Below are 20,131 nucleotides of genomic sequence, written 5' to 3' on the forward strand. Positions count from 1 at the left end.
TGTTTAGCTTTTTTTGTAATCCACGAATGACTAAACTGGATAAATTTAGCATTAGTTGTAACAGTGCACCTTTGTTCACTTGAGGTCCAGTTTCTAGTGTGAAATTTTTCCCGGTTTATTTGAAAAGGATATTTTATAGACCTGATTGCACTATAGTATTTAAAATATGGTGTCTTTAAAATGCACATGAAAAAAATTAATATGGGTGCAATTCCGAGAAAATCGCAGTTAGGTTATATAGTATTATTTATGTTGGTATAGACAAATCAAAGGCATGATGCGATTGCCATTTAACAGCATGATTAGCCTACAACAAAATTATGTAAAATTGCGTTTTCAATGCATGTTTATGCTTATTAAATATCACTTTTATAAATTATACTACTGGTACTGTATAAAAGATTGAAAAGTTTTTCTGTTTCTGGGTGAGAAACCGCCTACACAACAAGATGAAACAACGGCCTTCATATGCACAATTAAATCTTATCCCACGCGCACTTAGTAAACCTTCCAATCTGGCTGTCAAGCCTGCAGGTTATAGTATTTAGTATGGCAGAAGCATTTCTACAAACAGAACCTAACTGCTACAAAACACAGAAACTTTTACAATGAAAAACCATAAGCCAGACTATAGAGTTTGACAGTTTTGGCCAATAGGTCCTATCTCGAGGATACAAAAGCAAAATCCCAGTATGCACAGCTCAAACACATCTAATGTTTGAGGTAAGTAGGATGTAGCCGTCTATAGTAGAAAATAGCGTGCAATATCATTTTGGTCAAAAAATCTCAGATTATCTTCTGCCATACTCTGCAATCTGGGCCATAAGTAATGAGACTGGAGCATTTTATGAAACTTTATGGCCACAGCTGTAACTTGTTACACTTGTCTATACTGAAAACTTCTATTACGCTAATTGTCATAATTAGCACAGAATTCTTGTGCAGATCTCTATGTTTACCAACAAATGCTATGCTTTATTTTGGCTTGTTTTTAGTATGTGTTCTGGCCATCGTGCTTTTATCACTTCTAGATTACGAAAACCTTCACCACAACGCACAATGTGTTGATTCAATGTTCAATCTACTTTTGCAGTGATATTGAAAGTGTCTCTTTGAATGAGTTCTGAAAGTAGTAATCGTTTTGATATAAATCAATAGTAGGTATAACTATATTCAAGAATATTATCAGCTTGGTTAACGTACTGTCATGCTCAACTAGTCTATACTGATATAAGCGATTAACGAACAGCCAATTTACAATTACGATTAAAACACAAGCTGGCACAGGTCCACATTCAGTTTTACATTGGTGAATTTGCAATGTAGCCTTTATATGCCAGATAACTAAACCTAGGCCTATATGCCGCTCAACTTAATCTCATCCACAACTAAAATCACACAATTTGAACAAAACGTTCGGGTCTTTTGTTTTTACCATCTGTTATGAAAATCTGAAAACGTACAAGTACAGGTATAACCATGAAACGTACGAAAGCAACCCACTTTCGTAACTTGGAAACAGCACTAACACTGAAACAACGTTTGAGAGTGTTCCACAACGCACGAAAAAATTTGTTAATTTTAGTTAATTAGTTAAGTTAATTTGAAGGTATTGCTGCGGATAGCTATAAAAAGTCCCTATGGTACCTATTGTCATAAAAATTATGCCGTATATACTGTACCGTAGGTCGTAAGACAGTAGTACAGTAATAAGCTAGCCTAAGCCCTAGGCCTATATAAGCCGTAGACAATAAGCAATAAGTTTGCCGTCTAAAAACCATAGGTCTATAATCTTAGTAACTTGCAAAAAGCTTTAAAGCTATATAAAACGTCATGTTTAATTTTTAAAAAATACGTCGTACCGAGTGAATTTCTATGAAAGGTTAAAACAAGCAAATGTCAAAATGTGCTTAAAAGATTTTTAACCTGCCCGGTCATTCATTCTTTATTGAATAGCGTCCCTGTTTCCAGCGCAATCCTCACATGATGACGCTATATTTCTATCTTATGTTGATGTTTTCGACAAAGCAACGCCGTTATAGAGAACAATTTTTCAGATCATTCCCTATCGTTGCGGCCCACGTAATATTTTAAATTAATTGGCAGGAGTTACAGCAAAAATTAGGAATTTGGTAGCATGGCAAAAAGCGTTGGTAAACCGACAAAACTTAAAAAAATATCATACCTCGTCCTTCTCCTTGCATGTGCTAATGCTTTAAATTCCAATCTCTCTAACAGCGAGAACCATTTCGCACAAAAGTGGTTTAAACTTTAAAGCTAGCAGAGTTTTCGGACCTCTTAAATGGAAATGTTATCCGACATTTCGGACGAAAAATCAAGCCAGTTGTTACTAATACGTGCCAAATAACAGGAAAAAGTGACAAAGCCGAAAAGGCCTAAAACGTGCTCAAGATAAATAACGTTAATAATTGCTGGTAATAAGTAGAACGGCCACTAAACCCATACTTAGTTAAATCTATAAAACATAAGTTGAAAAAGTGAAAAATAAGCAGACGAGCAGGTGGTGTGTTCAAGCAATTCATGATTGAAAATTGATTCACTGCTGTACATCAGTGGATGGGTACTACAGTTTTCGTACTGTATTTAACCAGAACGGCACTTGTAGAACAAAGCTGTTTATTTCACAAAATTTTTCTTTCTGGTGTATTTGGAAAATTGTGTTGCACAAATATTACTGATTGGTTTGTAGTATTCTACTTCAAATATTTCTTTTGCTCCGATGTGATTTGCAAACCCTGCGCAAATGAAGAAAACATTGTGTAGCGTTTGGGAAAAAAACATCATCACTGAACTACTGTAATACGTGGTTATTAAGTGCTGGAAGCAGACATATTTCTGATATTGTAAGTTATTTTTGTTCACTAGTACAGCATACTAGTATAGGTTTGAGAGAGGCTAGTTCAGATTTGCTCTCTTACAACAATCGGACCGACTGAACCGTGGAATTTACCTTATCTACAATGTAGGTGCTTTTTGTTTTTGTGATTATGTAACAGTTTGTCACCTGTTTATTTTAGACAAAAAAGACTTCATTCGCAACCGTGCGAGTTTGCGGAAAGTGGGCTTGAAATATCATGTTACCTTTTTTAATATTCGCGTCTACAGACCTATAGCTTAGTAAGAATCCGTAGTGGAAACTGTGGCACCTGTACTCCGATCTTTTTCATATTTACACCGATTTATTAATAAATGAACAAAGAAAAACTGGTTGTTTGAACGCCAATTTATAATAGGTAAACAAAAATTGAGGTTTCAGTGCATGCCATCACGCCAAATTTTACTTCTTTGCACAAACGAGTTCTCGTCAAACTATCGTACTTTCCAGTCTTGGTATAAGAATCTTTTCAGCGCAGTACCTGGTAAGTATAGCTTAGTTCGTGACTAACTAGGAATTTGCTGCCCGCTTTTTACATTTGTTTTTAGTTGGTGGCTAATAGCTGGACAAATGTTTTCCAGTCCCATTGCCAAATGTAATTTTTGTCCAAACTGACCAAAAATTGTCCAAAAGTGAATAGAACTACAGATATCATTAAACTGAGTGATTGTAAGTCTACAGAATAGCAGTTTTCGAGGAGAGCTCTGGTGTGTGGTATGCAGCAAGGGTTTGTGGCATTAAAAGTAGAACATTCTACAACTAAACAGAAGTCAAAGATTCTCCTATTGATTTAAATCCACAAATTATTGTTTATATTTTAAAAATATAGCCACCAAGTGCCAAATATTGATGACGAATAAGTAATTGTTGTGTCAGTGGGCAAACTTTTTTTCACCAAAATGTAATCTCCATACATGCAAACTTTCCAGTATGTGGCTTTATCAGCAATAGTCGTAGTAGCATAGTGAACAGGTTACCCTGATAGAATAACCTGTTGTTTTTAATTTCTAAAATATTCTTTAACCTACACTCATTAGCTTAGCCCACGGTTTGGCAACATTTAGCATTGCTAATTGACTACTTAACACTGACACTCTGAGCCAGAACACCTAATTGACTACTTAAAACAAAAACCGTAACAATACATATATAATTCGAACTAATGCTTTACAGTTACAAGTAAAAACTTCAGTAGTTACCCTCACAAAATTCTCACTACCACGATGACAATTTGCATAGTCATCAAACAAAGACCAATATCCAAGACATGCGACCTCAAACAAAAACAAACTTAGGATCACGTGAGTGGCAAGCAGTCATGCGTATTATGCCTGCGAAAATCACTGTGTAGTATTTATATAAAATTTTCCACGTCCGAATAAAACATTCTGAATAATAATAAATCGGACAAACACATTAAGTTATTACATTGTGTCACTAATAAACACCATTATTCATTCACATTAAGTTTTCCTAAATGAGCTCGTTGGCTCTGAGTTGCGGGAGCCATAGCACAGGGATGAAAGAGCCGCAGGTTGCCGACCTATGGCTAAGCCTATACCTTTGGGTCTACTATGGAAGTAAACTACGGTTCCATCTTGTAATAGTGACATGATAAGTAGGTCGCTTTAATTATTTGTGTTTGACATGATTGTACAGAAGGCAGTTTATCGTGTAAAATTTTGAAACGCCGCATAAAACCATTCTCTAACGTCGTATACAATGATTTCGTTATTCACCTGTTACAAAATCAAGACATGAAAATGCCTATGGTCCCAAAAAGTTGGGTTCATGAGGGAGGACTATGACCCAATGCCCCCTTAAATTGGATAGTGACTGTGGGTGTTAATCTTAGGTTCTTATTTTTAACGCTTGTTTTTTTACAGGGCTAAAGTGACATTCAAGATTATTTTAACGTCAGATCCAAAGCTCCCTTATAAAGTGTAAGTCAGTTTTCACTTGAATTGTACGTTGTAAATAGCAAGCTGTTTCTACATTCTTTGTCTTTGAAATAGATTAAGCGTTCCTGAGACAACACCTTTTACAGCAGTTCTTAAATTTGCTGCCGAACAGTTCAAAGTTCCCGCAGATACCAGTGCCATCATAACTAATGGTTTGTACTACTCATAGTTCTATTGAAGGTATTTAATTACTGCCACTTAAAGCAGAACTGAAGTCATTTTTTACCTATTTTCAAAAAAAGGATAAAATACGCTGTTTCCGAAAATAACAAACTGCAGGGAGCGGATGTGATGTCACCAAGGTTGTTGATCAATAGACCAATACAAAGTTCAAATCAGATCAATAGAAAGTAGCTGTTGCAAAACTCGTTTGGGCAAATTTATTGGGGCTTGTTGGATAGTTTCTTTTTATATTTTCTCAGTAATGGAAGATTGACTATTTATGCATATAAGAGGTATTTTTAATTAAACAAGTGTTATTTGTATCAGCACTTGTTTAATTAAAAACTATTAAGTTACAATAATTAACAAAACATTAAAATACAATCATTAACAAAAAAGAGAGAAAATGCGATTTACATTTTCAGAATATGCGTATTTTTATCCTTTTTTAGAAAATAGGTTGAAAATCACCCTTTAAGTGTCATAGCAATGTTAACACTAGAAAGACTGAAATTTTGATTTACCTAGAATGACGGAGTGTGTCATTTTGACACCCATGTACTTTGGAGTCCAACAGTCTGTTTTGTTTACGTTTTTATTTAACATAACAACACCCTCCGTCGTTCTAGTGTTAACGTAGTCGGGGCCAAAATATGAGCACTCATGAAAAAACAGCAAGTCTTGTTATTTTGTGTAAAAAGTGAAGTAGCACCATCGCCAAAGTTACAACATTGACATCTTGACTTACATATCAAAAAAACATGTATTTTGCATTCAAAACAAAGGCACAAGTCAATATTTTGTGAGAAAAGCATACCTAGAAATCTAAATGATGTCATCAAATATTAAGTATCACTAAGAATTCATAAAATATTGACCTATGCCTTCAATTTTAAATGCAACTTATATAATTTCATTTCTTACGACTGTCTTTAATCAGTATATTAGTTTTGAAATCTTTTCAGTTGTACCTCTTCCTTATTTAAAAAATACAGAGATGTAATATTTGCTGTTTTTCATGGGTGATCCCGTTATTTTGGCCAGGACTGTGGCCGGTGGTGTTATTTGTTATACAAATATATATTTTTTGATATGCAACTTAATTAATGAACATACTAAAAATCTTTCTTCCAGATGGAATTGGAATAAATCCAGCGCAAAATGCAGGAAATGTATTTCTTAAACATGGTTCAGAACTAAGATTGATACCCAGGGATAGAGTGGGCCATTCATGATTATGCAATTTCTTCAGTGGACAGTTTTTTTTTGATGTTTATGTGGTGTGTTGTTTGGATATATATACAAATTCTGCCATGGTGGAATCACACAATATGAGGATAAAAGGCAGTCCGGAATTTTAATGCTTTATCATCTTTATTGTTGCACATTCTATTTGATAATATTGAATTCAAGGTAACATATAAGAGGCATATGACACTGTTTTAGTGATTTTTCTTGAATTTTGGAAATCTTCAGGATTTGTGCAGTTTTAGTCAAGAAAAAATACCACTATAAACAAACTGTAGGTATTATAGTATAGTGTAACATAAATACAATTCTTCTTGGTTATTAAGTTTGGTATGGGTTTTTGGTTGCATTTACTTCTAAAATACTGTACTAAAATCTGATTCACTATTCATGGCATTGGATTGTTGTTAAGGCAAACGTTTCTTAGGTAACTGTAAGCTTTTCTGCAAAGCATGTTTATGTACCTTTCAGTGCAATGCTTCTTTGGTATATTGAAATTAGAAAATAAAATTTATTGAATTGAGAGTGGTTAGATAGTAGGTAAGGTTGCTTTGTGTTAAACAGAGTCGAGATAATAGCCTTCTACTGTAGTTACGGTACTGACAATATTTTTTGTTCCATTCATCAGACACAAATCAATGAACTTAACATTGTATTAGTCTATGAAAGTTATGTTGAATAATAGTGCATGCAACCAACCCAAACAAGTAGAACATCACCAGTCAGTATGAAATTAAACATGATGAAGCACAATACATTCATTGTAATACTGCAATCAGCAACACAAGATAAATACTGGCCTGTACATGTTTACTAGTCAAATTTAGTTCCAGTTAAAAGAGCTCAGTGTTTTGCAAAAATTTCAAAGGAGTGTGCCTTGTCTTAGCTAATGGACTTGCAGGCCATGCAAACTTTAATGGAGTTCCTAAAGGCGTAGGAAAAGAAAACACGCCCCTTCTTATAGCAGATTTTGGTGTGCTCCATCTGAGAAAATAAACACAGTAAATGCTCGTTAACTCCACTTTCCTTGACATGGATAAGTTAAAGTGAGGGGCAAGTCCAAAAACAAGTACGCCTCAAATCAAAGAGTAGTTGTCAGCAAATGTACTGGTGAAAGGATTTGTACTTAGATGTAGTGGTTAAACAGTTATTGCCATAAACATGATGAAGATGGCGATTCTTATTACTTCAATATAAAAGAGGGGCACTCAGAAAGTTGTGATTCCGTGATAACTAATAAGGAAGGTTGCGTATCTTCCCAATGAGCACGAGCTGTCCCGAGCGTAGCCAACTTGAACAATCCAGACTCTTACAAACACAACTTGTATTGTTGAACTCATCTGCTTGATCAACAAGTATGCACGATATACATAGCGAGCAAATACCACGCATAGTAGTAATCAATGCCAAAATGTCCAAATGAAGACAGAATCACCGTGTAGTGGGCCACGAAAGAAACAATAGGAATGACTCAGGTATTTGGATCAAGTATGAATTAAAAGTTTGCTGTGACCAACAAGTAAAGAGTAATAGATATAATTACAGCATACTTGAGTGTCAATAACATTGTGCATTAAATAACCCTAAACTAGCGTACCGTTAGTGTACTGTATATGCTAACCTACAGTACAGTGCAGTCTGGGCTGGTGGAAACAAGAATGCTTTACCAGTTAATGTGCTGTTATCTGTGACATTTTTAAGCTGAAAATAGACATTACTTGCTACTAATCACCTACCTATGGAGACGTATTCCATCCAAAACGCGTTAGCTTGCCTACCATACCTAATGCAAACCCCAGTCACCAAACATACCTTTACATGGTGACGCCATAATGACCACCCTTGTCATAATAGAAGGTCAAATTTACGATACAATTTTGGCAATTACGGCTCAACCACTGCCTATTAGTACAAATCCTTTCACCAGTATGATTACTGACAACTACTCTTTGATTTTAAGGCCAACTTGATTTTGGACGAGCCCCTCACTTCAAAGCAACTTCATGAGTTTGGCAAATAGCCTATTACAATGAATGTCAATTGTCAGGACAATTAACGGTAATGAGGTGTTTTAGTGGTTCCCAGAGCATAACTGGTGACTGTAATGTATTATTAATTGACAAATCTTTCATTGCAATGTAAACATTGCAGTGATTATGTGTTGTGATACAGTTAAGTTAAAGTCTTGTTAATTGTTGTAAATTAATTATGAACAGAAAAAAATCAAGTTTTACTCACTTCAGATAACTCGGAGTAATCTAATCATAAATTCAATAAAACCCTTACTTTAATCTGTCATCTTCTGAATATGACAACACAGATTTCATCCAGGTCCACACGTGGGGATATTTAGCAGCACTAATCTCAGTGTCCGAAATTGCAAGTATGACATCCCTGTCGATTTTTGATGGTTCATCCCTAAAAATAGAGTACTTCCAAAACATTGGCAATCTAGTGATTTTAAGATAAATTGTGACTGTTTTATTTTGTGACTTCACATTGCATATAAAAATGTAGAGATTATGATTAATTAGTAGGTTGATGTTAAAAAATGATACTACTCACCCAGTGAGATAAACCGTTAGCTTTGAATGAAAATTATCATTTGAATACTGAGTTAAAGGTGTGGTGGTATTTCCTGAGTGATTGAAAGCTGGTAGTAACCTGCAAAAAACCGGTCCCAAGATACTCAACACTATCTATAAATGCTGCAGTCATTCTCAAAATCATGAATTAAATATTAATTAATAGCATTTTTAACATTGGTTTCGATTGCCGTTCACCTTTTTAAGTCGGAGCTGTCATCAGAGCTTCCTTCAGATGACTTTGGCAGTGACCTCATGCTCCCATTATCAGACGAGGATTCTTTTTCATTACAAGCTAAACCAGAAATCTTAGACGATAATTCGCCAGTGACATCTGAATTGGAAACAGAGGCATTAACAGATATATAGCTAGATGACATTTTCTGCAAAGGTGGTGTCATGTTCGGGTGATGCCTTGTTGAAGTCTCTGTAGAATTCCCAGTGCTCAGATTCTCTGACAACCGAAACATTTGCTCTTTCCTTGCTTTTATCAATGTTTCTCGCAAGAAAAACAATTGTTTTTCTTTGGACGTTACATTGTTTGGACTAGTTTTGTTTTCCACCAATGGCGTATGAGGTGTCCGGGTGTTTGTTGGGGTTGAAGTAACTGAATAAAGGCCCCTACTCTTAGTGACACTTCCGTGTTCTTTAGCAATGTCATCGTCATGTTTACAAGTGGTTCCTGTTTTTGATACATTTTCATCCACACTCACGTCCCCCATTTGTGAACATAATTCTTTTAATGAATCATCACTTGATTCAAAAACAGAGACTTCTATATCACTGGATGGTGGTGAATATTTCCTTTCTGTCCTAATAACAAACAAGGAAATGCAGTGGTGCATTACAGTAGGAATTGCAAAAATTCCTACGTATGACATCCTACATTAAATGTCTTACTGCTTTATTAAATAAGTTTCCAACTGAGTGAGACCATCATCAGTTGTGAAATCAGCAAAGTTTTGAAGGAAATCCCAGTATTCGAGCCACGGGATCTGAGCTTTCTTGGCCAATTCTCTTCCTATTCTTTCTTCACCTCGATCAACATCTGACCGCCGAATGTCTCTGAACCTTCGACCTAAATTTATACATAGAGATTAAAAAAGTTAAAAAGACAACAAGTTAAAAATCAAAGACCCCTTGTTACGTACCGCATATTCCCTTCTTATCAGGAGTGGTCCACGATCGTTGCATTTCCTTAGCTTCTTGGCTAGCCATTGGGCCTGCCAAAGCGTTAACAACAAGTACTGGAGCAGTGGGGTCGTCGCTGTCTCTGGGCAGATCAAGTGATCCATGCGAGATATCTCCAGTTGTCAGCAATTTTCCAACAGATGGTGGCATGGAGTTATCATGTGATCGAACCAGGGGTACAAAGTATTGATCACGGAAAAACGACTCAACTTGTGACCTGCAAACACATAGCAGAGATGGCAAAACAGGTCAATATCTTAATGATATCGGTGTCTTTTTACAAAGCACCTGTTGACCTTGAGCAAGATGTAGCAACCCAGGGTAATAATTCGACCATGCAAAATAATTTTAATATATTACAGACATATACATCTTTTTTACAAACTTGCACATACTTGGCGCTTGGATCCTTTCTTCGTCCACATATAACATCACTAGGAGTCTGATCAAATTTATTTTTCATTGTCTTGCAACATAACGGGTGAGATGAAAGTTCAATTACTACATCTTAAAGTGAAATCAAAAAAATTAAATGAGTACAGTGAAAAATGTCTGCACCATAAATACACAATAAATCTTTATGTATACTTGTGCAAAATTTACCGACAAATCCGAACTTGCAAGCTATGTGAAGCGGGGTTTCATAAAAGCCCTTTTCAGGGGTGTTCAAATATAGATCCACAATACGGTCTATGCGCTGTGTAAGGATATTCTCATCAACTTTGGTACAAGCAGAGTTACTTGCATACATTAATTCATGAAAAGCAGGTTCTTGCAAAATGGCAAGAAGTTTTTCTACGATGTTGGGCCGATTGAATTTCGAAGCAATATGAAGAGCATTATATCTGTGAGGTGCATTACAAGAAATAAAATTAAATTAGCCTTGGGGTCAACAGTAAGCCGTTAAAGTTATTAAAAAATCCCAATAAACATGAAGCTTTTTCATTAGAGTCTTTACCTTACATTCGGTTTCAGCAGAACTGGAGCATCCCCTGCACTGATAAGGTAACGTGGATTACCCCATACAAACGTATTAAACAACTCCACATCATTTTTTTCAATGCACTGAGCAAGTTTGGTTAAATCAGTTTGTTTAAGCGCCTTGAAATTGTTAGGTTTTTCCGATCCAACTGCTTTAGACTCTGTGGTGGTTTGGTCATCTCCTTTGCATACCCTACAAGAAAATGAATGTAGCAACTCTTTTAAAATATTATACATAAATAGTTTTCCAATATAGAAAAATATTACATAGTTATTATGTGAAGCTCACAAGGGCGGTTGTTTGACAAAATCTTTTGCTTCGTTTCTGTCTAGAAACCGTTTAAATCTGGCATCTTTATTCTTCATTAAAAATGACAGTGCACTCTGTTTGTCATCAAATATGAGTTGTTCTATGCAAGGTGTAAATAAATTGTAAAAATTAGTATAACAACAACAACACAATATAGCCTAATAGGAATATGTCGACCAGTAAAAGGTTCAGACTTGTGAGAATAATACATTTACTACATGAAACATTAGTACAAATCAAAATTAGACCTTACAGGACTTGAAAAGAAAAGAGCTAAATTTGAACTAGCCTTTTCGTACATGAAATATAAAAATGTTCTTATTAAATTTCAATTGTATAAAGTTATTAAAATCCTCAAATGTATTTTTAAGTGCTGTACAGTTTTATAAAATACCTCACATTAATGTTCATTGCTTTTCAAAGCAACTGTTTATTGCATTCTATTTAAGTAATAATCACGTTTCTTTATGATTTTTATTACGTTTTCTTTTGCTTCCTTCGCTTAAATTGGGGTGCTTAATACTTTTTAAAAAGAAAGAACGAAAAATGCAAAGACTATATCGAAAAGCTGAGAATATGCAGGTCCAGTGTCGGTACAAGTTAAAATAGAGCAAACATTGACACTAAAGGTTTTCGTACATTTGTCTTAAAGTCAATTTTGCTATGATTGGCTGACATCTTTAACATTGTACTTTATTCTTTTCTATGGTCACCATGCCCTGTGCATCACCATGAAGCGGGTTGTGTTTGTGCAGAGTGGTTGTTACTCTCAATTCTAGTGCATTTTAACATGATTTGCTTTAATGCAGTAAATATGGTGTTGAAATGGTTTTATTTATAAACCTCTTTAAATTTAGCTCCATCAATGATGCCAACGCTAAGCTAAAAAGTTAAGTTTGTACTCGCATAAATTCCAATTTCGGTTTACTTTTTTTATGATGTCATTAAATTGAGTTCCTTAAACATTAAGTTCAAAAGGTCAAGTTCTCTAGACGCCAAACCATTTTAAATTTTGCAATCATATCACAAAGATTGGCCAACACGCTGCATCCTGAATAACATTTGTATTACTTTGGCACATCCTTATCACACAGTATATACAGTTAAATGAAAATGACCCTACTACCACTTGTTGATTGCACTTACCAACACTAAACAAATTTTCATTGGATGATACTTGTACAGCATAAAAGATTTTTCCTTTTTTTTCTGCAGTTTTATCACCGCTGTTTTCCTCATTTTCTGTTCCATATTTGACTGTAAATTACACCATATTTTAATATGTTATAATCTGAGCTAGTCATATATTGTGACCTCACCAGCGATTGTATCTATAGAGTGAACTACTTTGTATTATGAAATTTTGGGTTTGCATGTTATTTCTGTACAAGTAATAACACACACTCATTACAAATAAATTATAAAAAAATATATATACCCAGTGCATGTGATGACAACTCGGCAGAAGTCTTTTCCTATATCAAAATCAATGCTGTTAAAAAGTAGATTCCTAACTTCACACTCATTATTTTGTATCATACGTATTCATTGGAGAACTATACCTTGCAAAAACAATATATACTTTAACACAAGACAATTACCACTTCCGTAGCTGACTGTCAAGAATACAACATGAATGATGTGCAACTCCATAAAAGAAAATTACACATTTGCAAAAACAAATTTGCAAAAGGAGGTGTATAGTTCAAAAGATAAGAGTTCTCTGATTTTGTTAAACTCTCACCTTTTTAGACCAATCAAAGGGCAGCATGGTTAGGGTTGTTTTTAGTCTGGGAATTCCCCTAGCAGATAGTGCTTTTCAAAGTTCCAGGTTACGCAGAAAACTTGGATAGAAATCGGCATGAAAAAGTAGGAAATGTGTGTTTTAGGCCCAAAACTACACTTTTCTCTTGCAGAGATATATGTGATTTTTGCCATATTCTAGTATGAGATAGTACCTTGCCTAAGCCTAGTTCACATGCAAAATTTCAGGGATACCTATGGTGTGATTTTTGAGTAATTGTATTTTTAATAATTTTACTATATAAAGGAGTAAACAAAGAAATTGAAGCTTTTTTGAAACCCATACACCTCCTAAAAGCGCTCTCATTAACTGAAAGCTGAATTGTATGAAACCCATCAATAATAACAACTGGGTCTGGTAACTCGCGCTATAAAATCTTACTTCACCTGCAAACTGTCATATTTTTCTTTTGAAGGATCTTTTTCAGAGAAGGTCAAAGTCCCCAATCGACCTGCAAGCTTTTTTTGATAAAGCTTCTTTGTGGTTGGCGTCAATGGAACAGGCTGAATTCCAACTTTAATAAGCTGTTTTCTTAGCTCATCATTGGTTAATTTTGCAATGCTTTCAGGTATTTCTGTCATTGCACAATTAGACAATAGATTACTTTATCATTTAACTTTATCATTTACTCTAAGCAAATATATAACAGTTTGTTAAATACAATTGTTGTATAGTGTCATAGTGACCAGTCTGGCTTTGGAATTAAATACTCTACCATACACCTACTCGGTCTCTCTAAAATGTCTGGTTTTTTAATTTTAGAATTTTCTTGTATTTCTTACAGCAATAACAATAAGGTTACGTGTGCAAATGGCTACTAAGAACTGAAGGGTGCCAAGAAACCCAGCCTGCCAGGTAAAACCGCAGGTCCATGGGTGCTTAAAAGAGCCGTACATTTTATTATTAAAGTTATTTTAGTCTAAACTCTACTTTGACAGAGTTATATTTTAATCTGTATGGCTGGACATTCTGACACTAGGTTCTAAGTCTATAACAGTATTTATGCTTTATATTTATACGCGGTGGGGTTAGTGGCTGGCTTTTGAATTAGTACAGCAGTAATATCCCGAGAACTTCTAGCATTTTGTATTTAAATACAGCGTAATGATTCAAAGTTGGCCTAGCCTAAGAAATCCGCTAAAACAAAACGTATCGCTGCTTGGGTCAGGGTAATGAGTTGTGATGTAGCGAAAAATACATACAGAAGTTAGTAAGGGGAAAACCCTAACCTACAACAGTTTTAATTTGAAAGTTTCAACATGGAACCATCAACCATAGAATATTAAAATATAATTGACATAAATTATCTTTTAATAAACTATGACAAAACACCAGTAAACAGGCTAAAAAAAACATCACCAGAGGGTCTAGAATTTAGTTTCCTCCCAACTTTTTTTAAATTTGACATTCGTAAATGCATTAAAGCAAAAAATCAGCAATGCAGAAAGAGAATATATGTAGGCCTACTGATAGGCTACAAAAGAAAAACGAATATCTGAGTAGCCTAGTTGTAACTTTGCACGAAAAACATTTTCTTTTCAGGCAAGCTACTGTAAATGTGTATTTCAATTTTTAGTCGTTTTGTGGAAACTTATTTAAACATCGACTTCAGATTTTCCAGCCTGATTGTATGAAGCTAGGTTTTCGTCCAGTTTTCATTGTCATAAAGATGGTATTGTAACCGGTATTTTGAATTTTTGAGAAGAAACTCAAGTTGGGCTTGGATGAGATGCAGCGGAATGAATTCCGGATTCCTCATCCCCATCGTCTTTAGAGGAACTAAGATTTTCCATCCAATTGTGAATTGACATACCATGCTTATATTTTGCACTGAGAGGTGGTATGCGATCACGTGTAATGAGATAGGTTGAGAGATTCATGAAGTCAGGAAAGACTCTGTAACGGTCGCTGCAAAATCAACACATAACGTTAATTTTAGAATACACAGATATGCCAACAACTGATTTTTCATCTAGAGAGGGACCTGCAAAACTTGAAAGCTGTTGAAAGCGAAATCAATTGAAATCTCATTCAGTATACTAAGCCAATATAATTACCCGCAGGTGGATCGTAAGTACATGTAGCCCGATGATCCTCCCGTTCCGATTTTGCTACCAATCATACGCTGAACCATGCAAGCGTGGTTGTCTATAAACACAAAGGTTGCTTGTTGTTTGCTGCTTTTATTTTTTTCCTTGGTCAAAAGTTTTACAAGTTTTTATATTATCTCCCAAGTTTCGTTATTGTAAACTACTTTACAAGGAAAACAATTTCTAAGCATTTATGCACAAATTACATCGAAACTTTAACATTGCGCTGTCTATGTCTACAAGACGCTGAAGAATTTGGAAAGGAAGATGGATTCTGGGCTCTTCACGATACAAATATATGAATAAGGCGCCCTGAAAACGACAAAATCAAATCACAACAAAGGTAATAATATATACTATAGGCTACACAAGTTACGAACTCTTGTACAGTGCAGATTCTTACCAACGTTGCTTTATGAGTGAGTCTTCTGTTCCCTTTTGCACGTAATTTATCGTGCAAGTTTTCATCGAACAAGGTCGCAAAAGTATCCACTTGGCTTTGGCATTCTTCTAACAATAGTTGTCTCTTTGCTAAATCTTTACATGCCTAAAGTAATATGCAGAGTGAAAGAAGTTGTAGCGATAAAGTTTTTTGCGTGTGCTCAGCCAGATTTGATATAGGCCTGCAGACTCCACCGAAGCTATTGAGCAGGAGTAAATTTTTCTATTCGTTGCACAGCGAGTAAAAATGATTAAAACGATATAAGATGAAATCTCGAATATCGAACCTGACTGGCTAAAATAGCCTACAAGTCAGACACTCCACCAATGGGATAAAATTCATATATTAATGCTTCAAATGACTCTGCTCTATAGCATCTAATAAATCTCAAGTCTATCAGTTTACCTCCGCATGAGCTTTGTTTTGTTCAATCATTCCGTTCACTGCTGATTTATATTTGCCAAAGAAATCGAAGCCGTTTGCTTCCAAACCAGGAGTTCTTTCTAACCAGTTATTGACAACATCGAGAAGTGATTTCTCTGTTCTTGCTTTAAAGATTTTGTCTTTTTCTTCTCCGAAAAACACGTCTGTGTAATGGACTTTATTGTATAGTATCCGAAGCTCCTAAAAATGTTTATTAGTTAAGCAAATAAGGTTAACAAAGTATTTTAAGAAACATAGCCTACAAAAAAATATACATTGAACTGTAATCGTTTTCGGTTTTAGCTATAAGTTATTCGTTACGGATGCAACATTTGTTTTTGTTTTACAAACTATAACGTTTTGGAAAAAAAATTGTTCTGTCTTGTAAGGCTGTTCTATTACAACATTTCAGTTAGAAAAAAAGGACAAACATAATTGCAGCATTCAAATATGGTTGAAAACAAACTCAACTTTTAGAAAACAATATTGTAAACGAAGATAGGTAGGCTTGGCTACGCCAATAACCACGTCACGAGATCAAGTCCCGCGGCTATTAAAAGATACAACAAAAGCCGGGATTAGTTAGCTTATGACGAGTATATTTGACCGTCATTCAAACATCATTTTAAAGCTTGCCAGTAAATAGAACAAGTACAGTCAGGGCAATTCTAAAATGACTCAGCTCACAACTATATGGACGGCTGTCTTGCTTATTTTGAAATATGTAAATGATATCAGGTAAAACGAGCCAGGGAACAAATATTGAAAATATTGCACTGTAATTTCATAAACCTATACAAGCACAATATAAAATATGTACTGCGAATGATTTCGCAGTAGATTTTGCTACTATTATATTATAATATACTACTATATTGCTTATATTATTATTAAATACTACTATATTCTATAGTACTATATTGTATTATTATATTAGACTACTATATTGTTACTGATTTCGCAGTACACCTGAAGCAGCAAGCTTATGCTTGCGAAAGCTCGTGTAGAAAAATATAAAGTAAATCTTTAGAGTACCAAACTATATCCTGTTTTTCATTTCACTTTAAAATTTGGTTAACACGGTTCAGACAACATCAAAGTTTTTTATAACACTTTTTGCTGAAACAAATAACTCACAAAATCACTACAAAATTTCTTACGTCGCAAACTCCGAGCTTGATTTCCAACAATCTGAACTGCATGCTTTGAAATCCGGAACTTTTTGCTAAGTACGCTCTAAGTTTTGAACATAGAGTTTGGCTTTTAGTACAGAGTAGCAAAAGATTATAACATATTCATATAATTGCTTCATTACTGCATTTTACCTCATTTCAAGAAAATCCTGAGGTGTCATTGTTTCCATAATAGGGAATTGATTGCAAAGTAGCTGTCATTGAAGTTCATATATATTAATGCTTATGTTTATTTTTATGTACATTAATGTGATATGATTAACTAATGAAATAAATAAATTACTTCCAATATTTGCGAAACGCGATCCAGTCTTTGAATAATGCACAAAGTGTTTCTTTCTTCCAAATATTCGCAGTCAAATACTTTGATTACTGACTCGATGTCGAAAATAATTTGCTTGAACCACAGCTCAAAAGCTAAATACAAAAGTTGTTTAAAAATGTATACAGACCTACAAAAACAAAACAATGGAAGATTTTAAGATGCTGAAAACGCAGCAGCAAAAAAGTGATTGATCACAATTTATCTAAATGTATAAAGATACCCTGATGAGTGATGATAAACAGATGTTCATCATGAACCGGTGTCACTTTTCCGCCTTCGCTGCTCAGAAGAGATTGCGCTGAAAGTAATTGAGGAATCTAGGAAAGTAAATAGTGTAGCTAATGTTAATATGATTGAATTATTGTACAGACCAAACTCATTGCAAATTGGAAAGGAAAATGGGTTAAATGTGTTACGACATGTTTTGCATGCTTAGGACATTATAGTAACAATGCGAACGATTTCACGTAAAGTAAAATGTAGAAATTAAACAGAAATAGAAACTAAAACACATAAATGCTACCTTCAAATAGGTTTTATAGCTGAGCTGATTTTCATTAATGATACCGTTGTTGTGATCACTTTGTGACGCATCAATAGTCTGAGGATTCTCCAGTGACTTTGATTGGATATCAGAAGGACGGCTCCTGTGATAAGCACGTTTTTGATGACGTAAACGTTTTATGCAGGAAAAATTCACACTCGTTGCAATTTATCAAGCAAGCGTGGGAAATCTTGCTCAAAACGTGTTCGGTATGTTGGAAATTCCACTTATAGTTTCACATCAGCTTCTGTTGGTTCGTTTTTTTGTGTTATTACGCATAAAACACCAACCCAAGCCCGCATATTCTTCGAGACAGTTTGCAAAAACTGGGAAAACTAACTAACTAACGCGGTCCCCCTTGTAGCAAATGTTACGACTATGAAACCATTACTACTGTTATTATTACACAAATTTTAAACCGTTATAGCAACAAGAAGCCTCAAAATACACGAATACCTGGCATTTTAATGCAACACGCATAACGGAACGCAAGTAAAACGTAATCAACGTTTTAAGACAACCAACTAAACGAATTAATTGCTTTGCTGGTTGATGTCTGACACGACTAACGCAGTCTCTCAAAAGAGATTAATTCTCAGCAACTCTATTATTTCGGGTATTTGTTTGTTGTTTGTTTGAAGGAAAAGTTCTATTTGGCATTATCTTACATAGCTCCAATTTTGCCTCAAAACGGTCAGTTTTTACAATAAACTTAATTTTGCACTAAGCAAGTATACATACTTAGATATATCTACAAGGGATGTTTGATGTCCTTGCAATTAATAGATTGCAGCAAATCGTTGCCTGACTGACAAATATTGCTAACATTTTGTTTTTTATGTAACTTATAAGTAGAAATATACTAGTTTTTGTCGTACAAATAGCTTATTTTTATTTAAATTAAAAATTAAAAAATAATTTAAACTCACTTTTCAGCAAAATAGGGACAAGCCATCGTATATAGGCCTATATGTTTTTCTTTACAACTATAGTAAAAATCTGTAGAGACCAAAAGGTTGACTTGTTAACTGCCAGCTAGCACAAAACTGCTCTTTGCTTAATGTTGCCGTCATAAACACGTCACTAAGACTACAGAAATTATCGCTGAGTGGGGTGTGTGTTTACAAACCATGAATTGCGTTGTACACCTCATTGAAACTTTGGCTACCAAATAAATTTGAAATGTCCTAAAAATGATCCCTATTTAACTAAAACGCTTTCTTGCAAGAGGTTATAACTGTAAAGATCAAATCAAAAGTAGTAAAAAAACATTTCTAGACTATAAGGAATGTTAACACTTAAAACCTAATATGTGAACGTAGCCTTTGACCCCACTTGCGCTGGTCCTGATCAACGTTCGGTCGGTCACCGGTCAACATAACGTGATAGTTGTGATAAGTGACCAACCTGCGGATATTAAATTATAGAGAAGCAAGCTTCGTTACGCTTTGTAGAAGCTTTGTTGCTGTCATGTGTTGTTGTTGTTGTTGTTGTTGTTGTTGTAGAGTTTACTCCACTGATTAAGAATGACCTAAGTTATAAATAAAGACGAAACGTGCAAATGTTTAATAAGTAATTAGATTTGTTCATCAGATCTTGGCCATCAGATCGCATTTCAGGCTCGCATCGATAGGCCATAATGGTCACATGGGAAACTCACCAGATGCTGGTAAATATACAGGCAGCAATTACTGCTTACATGTAAACACAAATTATTATTTATAGATCACCACAACCAACAGGTTGTTGCCTATACAACAACCCAAATACATTTAAGCAATAATTTTTTTTATGTAACAAACCCGTTTGTTCAACCGCCAAAAATAAGGAAAGAGTAAGTTTTACTTAAAAATAAACCAAGTAAGGTATAAATTTGACGTTCCTTCGCTACAAAGTTCAATATATATGTATTGTAATCTATTTAAAGTTCCTGTATCAGTACTTTAATAATTTACCTTTGGTTGTCATTTTGGCAT

General features: G+C 34.7%; 3 protein-coding genes across 3 annotated transcripts; 1 reads left to right on the forward strand and 2 right to left on the reverse strand.

The window, feature by feature from the left end:
* The first annotated feature begins 2,685 nt into the window (after positions 1–2,685).
* On the forward strand, positions 2,686–6,792 carry LOC143462185 (ubiquitin-fold modifier 1). Its single transcript, XM_076960244.1, has 4 exons — positions 2,686–2,983; positions 4,783–4,839; positions 4,912–5,009; positions 6,154–6,792. Coding segments are annotated over exons 1-4 (258 nt in total). The 5' UTR covers positions 2,686–2,981; the 3' UTR covers positions 6,255–6,792.
* A 93-nt stretch (positions 6,793–6,885) lies between these two features.
* On the reverse strand, positions 6,886–13,789 carry LOC143462120 (ankyrin repeat and LEM domain-containing protein 2-like). Its single transcript, XM_076960166.1, has 13 exons — positions 13,525–13,789; positions 12,773–12,809; positions 12,481–12,591; positions 11,314–11,434; positions 11,002–11,217; positions 10,647–10,888; positions 10,439–10,550; positions 10,004–10,260; positions 9,753–9,930; positions 9,051–9,665; positions 8,833–8,931; positions 8,554–8,685; positions 6,886–7,251 (listed from the first exon to the last, which is right to left on the reverse strand). Exons 1-13 carry the CDS (start codon positions 13,717–13,719, stop codon positions 7,101–7,103), a joined length of 2,466 nt encoding a protein of 821 aa, XP_076816281.1. The 5' UTR covers positions 13,720–13,789; the 3' UTR covers positions 6,886–7,100.
* An 893-nt stretch (positions 13,790–14,682) lies between these two features.
* Positions 14,683–19,212, reverse strand: LOC143462156 (tryptophan 2,3-dioxygenase-like). Its single transcript, XM_076960203.1, has 11 exons — positions 19,085–19,212; positions 18,135–18,258; positions 17,832–17,928; positions 17,570–17,703; positions 17,419–17,480; positions 17,254–17,329; positions 16,076–16,294; positions 15,632–15,775; positions 15,435–15,540; positions 15,196–15,286; positions 14,683–15,046 (listed from the first exon to the last, which is right to left on the reverse strand). The coding sequence occupies exons 1-11, from the start codon at positions 19,108–19,110 to the stop codon at positions 14,848–14,850; spliced, it is 1,278 nt and encodes a 425-aa protein (XP_076816318.1). The 5' UTR covers positions 19,111–19,212; the 3' UTR covers positions 14,683–14,847.
* Positions 19,213–20,131: the final 919 nt, after the last annotated feature.

The sequence above is a fragment of the Clavelina lepadiformis genome, chromosome 1 (genome assembly GCF_947623445.1).
Source record: "Clavelina lepadiformis chromosome 1, kaClaLepa1.1, whole genome shotgun sequence".
Lineage (NCBI taxonomy): Eukaryota > Metazoa > Chordata > Ascidiacea > Aplousobranchia > Clavelinidae > Clavelina > Clavelina lepadiformis.

Bases quoted from the DNA above. Each gene is read 5' to 3' on its own strand.
- LOC143462185 (XM_076960244.1), top strand. The intron at 4,840-4,911 runs GTAAGTCAGTTT...TCTTTGAAATAG, and splicing joins CCAAAGCTCCCTTATAAAGT to ATTAAGCGTTCCTGAGACAA. The intron at 5,010-6,153 runs GTTTGTACTACT...TCTTTCTTCCAG, and splicing joins CAGTGCCATCATAACTAATG to ATGGAATTGGAATAAATCCA.
- LOC143462120 (XM_076960166.1), bottom strand. From the start codon at position 13,719: ATGACAGAAATACCTGAAAGCATTGCAAAATTAACCAATGATGAGCTA. The intron at 10,889-11,001 runs GTAAAGACTCTA...TGCACCTCACAG, and splicing joins CTGCTGAAACCGAATGTAAG to ATATAATGCTCTTCATATTG. The intron at 7,252-8,553 runs GTAAGGGTTTTA...TTATTTTCTCAG, and splicing joins TCAGAAGATGACAGATTAAA to ATGGAGCACACCAAAATCTG.
- LOC143462156 (XM_076960203.1), bottom strand. From the start codon at position 19,110: ATGGCTTGTCCCTATTTTGCTGAAAA. The intron at 17,929-18,134 runs GTAGCATTTATG...TTACTTTCCTAG, and splicing joins GCTATAAAACCTATTTGAAG to ATTCCTCAATTACTTTCAGC. The intron at 17,330-17,418 runs GTAAAATGCAGT...TTCAAAACTTAG, and splicing joins CAGGATTTTCTTGAAATGAG to AGCGTACTTAGCAAAAAGTT.